Source organism: Myotis lucifugus, unplaced genomic scaffold, assembly GCF_000147115.1.
Source record: "Myotis lucifugus unplaced genomic scaffold, Myoluc2.0 scaffold_4306, whole genome shotgun sequence".
NCBI classification, from domain to species: Eukaryota; Metazoa; Chordata; class Mammalia; order Chiroptera; family Vespertilionidae; genus Myotis; species Myotis lucifugus.
Window position 1 is genome coordinate 1 of NW_005875354.1, and position 6,590 is coordinate 6,590.

The 6,590-nt window shown below is 48.3% G+C and overlaps 1 protein-coding gene across 1 annotated transcript; it reads left to right on the forward strand.

Annotated features, from left to right (window-relative positions):
* Window positions 1-1,387: 1,387 nt before the first annotated feature.
* LOC102437886 (histone H2B type 1) lies at window positions 1,388-6,118 on the forward strand. Its single transcript, XM_006108913.3, has 2 exons — window positions 1,388-1,878; window positions 5,731-6,118. Exon 1 carries the CDS (start codon window positions 1,490-1,492, stop codon window positions 1,868-1,870), a length of 381 nt encoding a protein of 126 aa, XP_006108975.1. The 5' UTR covers window positions 1,388-1,489; the 3' UTR covers window positions 1,871-1,878; window positions 5,731-6,118.
* The last annotated feature ends 472 nt before the right edge of the window (window positions 6,119-6,590 follow it).

Genomic DNA, 6,590 nt, shown 5'->3' on the forward strand with positions numbered 1-6,590 from the left:
GCCCAAGAAGCCCAAGAAAGCCTGCGGGGTTCCGCCACCCCCAAGAAGAGCGCCAAGAAAGACCCCGAAGAAGCCCAAGAAGCCGGCGGCGGCTGTTGGAGCCAAAAAGGTGAAGAGCCCGAAGAAGGCGAAACCAGCCAAAGCCAAGAAGGTGCCCAAGAGCCCGGCCAAGGCCAAAGCGGCTAAATCCAAGCCGCCTAAGCCGAAGGCCCCCAAGCCCAAGGCAGCCAAGACCAAGAAGGCGGCCAAGAAGAAGTAGGAAGTCCCTTTGGCCAACTGTTAACACACAACACAACCCCAAAGGCTCTTTTCAGAGCCACCCACGGTCTCCAGGAAAGAGCTGTTGCACTTCATCGGGGCCGTGCCTGTTGGGGGGGGGGAAGGGTGGTTGCCCAGGTTAGCGAGGTTCCGGGGATGGAGGGGTATCCGGACTCGGTACTTGACACTGTCTAGGTAGGAGGTATTGGGTTTAGTAGGACTGGAAGTTGCTTTGGACCTAGCTCTGGTTTGTCTATTTGGTCTTTAGGGCCCCGGAACTATACTGTGTCCTTCCAGGCAACTTAGTTCCTAAATCGGCCCACAGACACTGGCGGAAGTGTGGCATTTCCAGCACTAGGGGTATTTGGCGACCTCTACAGGCGCACGAGTTCCTAAGACTTATTTAACCTTAGGACATCTGGCGGTTATGAAGGGGAAGATTCACCTAAGTAAATGCTACAGGGCTTTTTTTTTGGGGGGGTGGGGGGGGAGTGGGAGAGGAAAAAACAATGTGAGAGGAAACACGTCGATTGGTTGCCTCCTGCTTGTGCCCCGACCAGGGCCCGTGCTGGGGAGGAACCTGCAACCTAGGTTATGTGCCCTTGACCGGAATCGAGCCCGGGACCCTTGGGTCCACAGGCCCACGCGCTATCCACCGAAGACGCCGGCTAGGGCCGAACATTAGAGCTTTGATAGAATTGGGGATGCTGGACTTCAGTGTCGCACAGCACGTTGCCGTGCCTGGTGGTTTGGTTAAGTGCCGCGGGCGGGCGCGCGCTACTGCGTTTGTCAGCCACAGTCTGCGCCCGCTCCTGCGTCCAGGACATAAGCTCGGCCGCTAGGTGTCCGCTGGCGCGGGCCCCACACTCGGTGTCTGGAGGTGTATCGGCCAGCAGATGGCCTCCGCCCACAGCCCTGCAGCTGGTGCGTTGTCGGGAAGTTTCACAGGATCTGAAGTACACAGCACAGTGCTAGCCGAGGACTCTGGGAGCTCTGGGTAACATAGTCTAAGCCATCTGATTGGGCCCAGCGAAGTAATCAAATAGCCAATGAAAAGGTACAATGAAAAGTTTATTTACATGCTCATTTGTGACGACAACCTATGAATCCTCCAATCAGGATCGAACTCTAACTATCCTCATTTGAATACATCGTCTATAAATAATCGCGCCGCTGTTGAGGGGTCATTACTTCCTCCAGTGTGAGCGGCAGTGGGACACTCATCGCCGTTATGCCCGAGCCCGCCAAGTCCGCGCCCGCTCCGAAGAAGGGCTCCAAGAAGGCGGTGACCAAGGCGCAGAAGAAGGACGGCAAGAAGCGCAAGCGCAGCCGCAAGGAGAGCTACTCGGTGTACGTGTACAAGGTGCTCAAGCAGGTGCACCCCGACACCGGCATCTCGTCCAAGGCCATGGGCATCATGAACTCGTTCGTCAACGACATCTTCGAGCGCATCGCGGGCGAGGCGTCGCGCCTGGCGCATTACAACAAGCGCTCGACCATCACGTCCCGCGAGATCCAGACGGCCGTGCGCCTGCTGCTGCCCGGCGAGCTGGCCAAGCACGCCGTGTCCGAGGGCACCAAGGCCGTCACCAAGTACACCAGCTCCAAGTAGACGCGCGAGCGAGCGGCCCGACTCCTGACCCCAAAGGCTCTTTTCAGAGCCACGCATTCTTTCAACAAATGAGTTGTAATCCATTCATTCGCTCAGAATCTATTATCTGGTTTCTCTGAGTTGAAAGCTACATCATCATTTTATTGGAGAGGTGTAGGTTATACTTGGGAGTTATCCAGCAGTAATAGCTACCACCAGCTGTATAGATGGGAGACAAGCGCAGTTCATAAGTGAACACTAATTTGTCCTGGAAGTGTGATTGCAAATGTACAGCTCCCATTTCCCTGTGCAGATCTCCGAATTGGTCAGGGATTTGATGATGACCCCTCATGAAAACACAGTGCAATTTTTTGTGACAAGTTCTCTTTAGAGTTTTTCTCAAAAAAAAAAGCCAACTATTGCTGAGAAAAAGTTGGAAACAATGTTTTCACGAAGTATAGAGGTTTTTCTGGTTTGGTTGCTGTGCAGTTCAATTTCTGCTTGAGGCTCTGAGCAGCGAGTGGGGGAGGGAGAGGGCGTAGCCTGTGCTGCATCCCCAGGGCACAGGGAGAGGAGGTGGGACCAGGCTCGGAGGCGTCTTCAAAGCCGGGCTAGCAGGTTATTTTGGGCGAAAGGCAGTTTTCGCCTTGGGCACAAGAGAAGGTTCTACCCCTCAACTATGGGGCAACGTGAATTAGGGACATTGCCCATAAGAGTTTCAGGAAGAACCGGTTTGGCCTGTCTGAAGGGCAGGACGAACTTCTATTTACCTGCTCTTATGTTGCAATAACCAACCCTTTGAAGCCCTCAAAGTGCAAGACACCATCCCTAGCTCAGAACGTGTTGTATACCTGCTGCCCTTTCTATCTCCAAACTTCTCACAGATGCCGGTGTCTGACTTACGTGGGTGGGGTCCCTGTGTGCACAAGATTAAATGTGAATTTCTCGTGTTAACCTATTTTCTGTTGATAAGATTATTTGTGAAGCAAAAGAATTGGAGGAGGGAAAGGAGAATTCCCCCTTCCACACAATGGCAAGTGGGTGCAATTAAAATCCAGAATAATATTTTTAATTTTTTTTTTGTTTGTTTGTTTTGTTGTTGTTTAAACCTGTGGTACTTTATTGTGGCAGCCCCAGAAAATTAACACAGTAGACAAGGACCACACAATGAACTGGCATTTTGAGAAGCCCTAACATTGCAAGAGCTAATAGCCCCAGAATGTCCACTTGCCAGCAAAGTGAAATATTTCATCAAAAACCTTTACAAACTACAAATAGTTCAAAGGCACATGTGGGTATGTATCTCCATTGCTGTCCTGAGGATCTGACAAAGTCATGGCCTGGCTTGGCCACACTGAGTGGGGAGTCTTGCCTTTCAGCTAGTCAGCAGTTCCATGGGCCAAATCTTAGCAGAGGTCTGAATCCACCACCTAACTTGGTCAAACCTCACCTGAGACATTGAGAAAGTTTCTTGTCAAGAAGAATCTTGCCCCAACTGCTTGCCAGTAGTTTATCCACATCTTGTAGGCAGTGAGGGAGCCCAGCCCCAGTGCATCATGGTTCAGAGGACTGAAGGTATTTTCAACTCTAGTCAATCAATGCCAGGTCCAGAGCCCCAAGGGCAAGCATCACTTCCAAAGTGCCATGATCAAGGACTTGGTGCGTTTCCTCCAGACCCCAGAACTGGGAGACCATCACTCCAGCTCACCATCAACTGTGAACTGAATGTGTGTGACCCCAAAAAAAATCATATGTTGAAACCCAATCCCCAATTTGATGGCATTCAGAGTTGGGCCTTTGGGAGGGGATTAGGCCATGAGGGTAGAGCCCTCTGAATGTGATTAAAGCGCTTATAAAAGAAACCCCAGAGAATTCCCTTGTCCATTCTAGAGCAAGAAGGCGGCATCAATGAACCAGGAAACAGGCCTTCCTTCACCAAACACTGAATCTCCCTGCACCTTGATCTTGGACTTCCAAGCTTTGAGCATTTTGAAAAATAAATTTATGTTGTTTATAAGCCATCCAGTCTATGGTATTTTGTTATAGTAGCCTGAACACACTCAGATTCCATCCAATTGATCAAGCCCCCAAGTCCTCACCCTAGAAATTGTCTGATTTACACCCCAGGGAACTTGCTACATCCAAGCTGCTGGTTCCATCTTGGGCGCATCCAAATCAGTTCCTAGAGAGACAGGAAGGGCAGGAACTTCTTATCTCCAAGAGTCAAGGGGTGCTCGGATGAGACCCCACCCAGTCTCATCCCTGGGGTTCAACAGGAGCATTTCCCGCTCACAAATCCAATACGTAGCTTTGTTGCAAGAGAGGTCATTCCAGGTGCCTTGTTTGGTCATGCTGACACAGTCCTCATCATTCAGGTTGTTAGGTTCCTCTGGTTCCCAGAAGCTCAAAGTGACAGGTGACCCATCCAGCCACTTCCAGTCGCCTTCGTGTTCCCTGTCACTCAGTCCCAGCCAGTGCACCCGTGGAGAGCCGTGAGCTTTGACCACAAAGTTCTGCGAGTACAAATTCCATTCAGCCATCAATTCTTCTACACAACCCTCAGGATAAGGCTATTTTTAATATTTTTAAAAGCAACGCAGAGAGCCACCATCCTAACCCCCGTGACACCCCAAGCACCCTAAACACCCCAGCCAAAGCTGAGCTTTGCTTTTAGGGGTTTTGTGACGCCTCTCCATGATGGGGAGCCTGATACGAAATCTTTCTTGGTGAAGCTGGGCACCAGAGCAAAAGCTACATCCTGGAGGTGGAAGGAGGAACTAGAAATAAACACACACACACTGATGATTGCAAGGAAGAGTCTGCCCTGAACCCTGGGGCCCAGCAGGGCAGGTTTCACACTGAGGATTTGGACTAAAAGCCCAGCTGACTTGTTTCTGGCATTAATACCACAGGGATTCACCCAGGCTGAGAAGTTAGTTTAGGGATACCCCACACTGGTTCTGAGCCCTTGAGCCACCTGGTAAAGGCAAATACAAATCCGCCCTGAAGGAAAACGCTTTGTTTTAGGCCTTAAGAAATCTCAGGTGGTACAATATCAAATCACAACTAAACTAAACCAAATACACCACGAAACAGGAAACCATGGCAAGAACAAGAGCAACAGACAGTGGAAACAAAATGAGTAAAAAGGCAATTAAAGACTTTCAGTGACTAATTGTAACAGATGTAAAAAAAACACACACACACACACAAAAATACACAACAAACAACAACAAAAACAAAAAACCCTTTTGCCTACACAGATTTGAAAAAGAAGAAAATGGAGCTCAGAGATATTTAAAATTTGGTTCCAGAACACCACAATAAAAAATATAAAATTACCAAATGGAAATGATGAGCTGCCTCCTGCACACCCCTCACTGGGGATGTGTCCTGACCATGGAGTCGAACCATGACCTCTTGGTTCAAAGGTCAACGCTCAACCACTGAGCCACTGCAGCCGGGCTCATGTAAAACTCTTAAAAACTGTCTGACAGTCTGTTATGGATTTAGCAGTTGTTACCAGTTATATTTTCCCTAGTCACTAATTTAAAATGTAAATCAGAGTAGCCAATTCTCTGCAACTCAAAAACGAAGGGGAGAGAATATGAGCTTTTGAACTGTTGGAATACCACCCCAAGAGGGTCCTGGTGGGATTTGGAGCACAGAGCCTGTATTTGTCAGGAACGTCTCCTAAGTATGAATTGAGTCATTGTCTGTTCATGCTAATAATGACTAAAGTGTAGGTGACACTGCAGAGATACTTCATAGCACGTGTACAAGCAAATGTAACAAGGATCTACTTCGTTGTATAGCAATTATTAATGCAGGTGGCAAAATGGCACCTAACAAACACCTTTTATTTTATTTTTTTCAATTAGGGCAGAGGTGAATGCAGAGAAGAAATTAATGCAAACAGTAACTGAAAATGTGAATCAACCCATAGAAGTTATGAAATACGCAAAGTCTGATCTGCCTGAGAATAATTACTGTTTATCCCACACACACCCAACCCCTCCTGGTTCCTGCACATTGATTCATCAAAAGGTCATTACCTGAGTGGAGGAGCCCAAACACGGTGTTTTATTTTAGCTTTCTCATTTTATTACTCGTTTCAGTCATAAAAGTAGAATTTACTTCTGTCACAAGCCTACTTAGTGGGAATTCTTTCTTTCCCATGGACTACCTTTGCTTAGAGAAGTCTGAATGAGAGGATTGGCCACACATCTGCGATATGATTAATAAAAATTTGTGGAGTAAGTACTGGAATTCTGCATTCATTTTTAATTCAAATCTTTCTCCTAACATATCCCCTTTCCAAACATACAATTTATGTTCCACGTGCTTTCTGGTATGAAGGTCTGAGTAGGTGAGGCCAAAGCCCTGCCGTGGCTTTGGTAACGGTCTTGAAGGGAAACAGTCGTGGAGCTGACAGAGCTCACATCTGGCTCCTGAACGAAGGGAAACAAGGGTCTCAAGCCGAGTGCGTACTGAACCACCACCAGGGGTGGGCAAACTTTTTGACTCGAGGGCCACAATGGGTTCTTAAACTGGACCGGAGGGCCGGAACAAAAGCATGGATGGAGTGTTTGTGTGAACTAATATAAATTCAAAGTAAACATCTACACTAATAAAAGAGAAACATGGTAATTAGCGTACGACCGCTACCCTTCCCATTGGCTAATCAGCATATCGTTATGCAAATTAACTGTCAGCCAAGATGGCGGCCGGCAGCCATGCA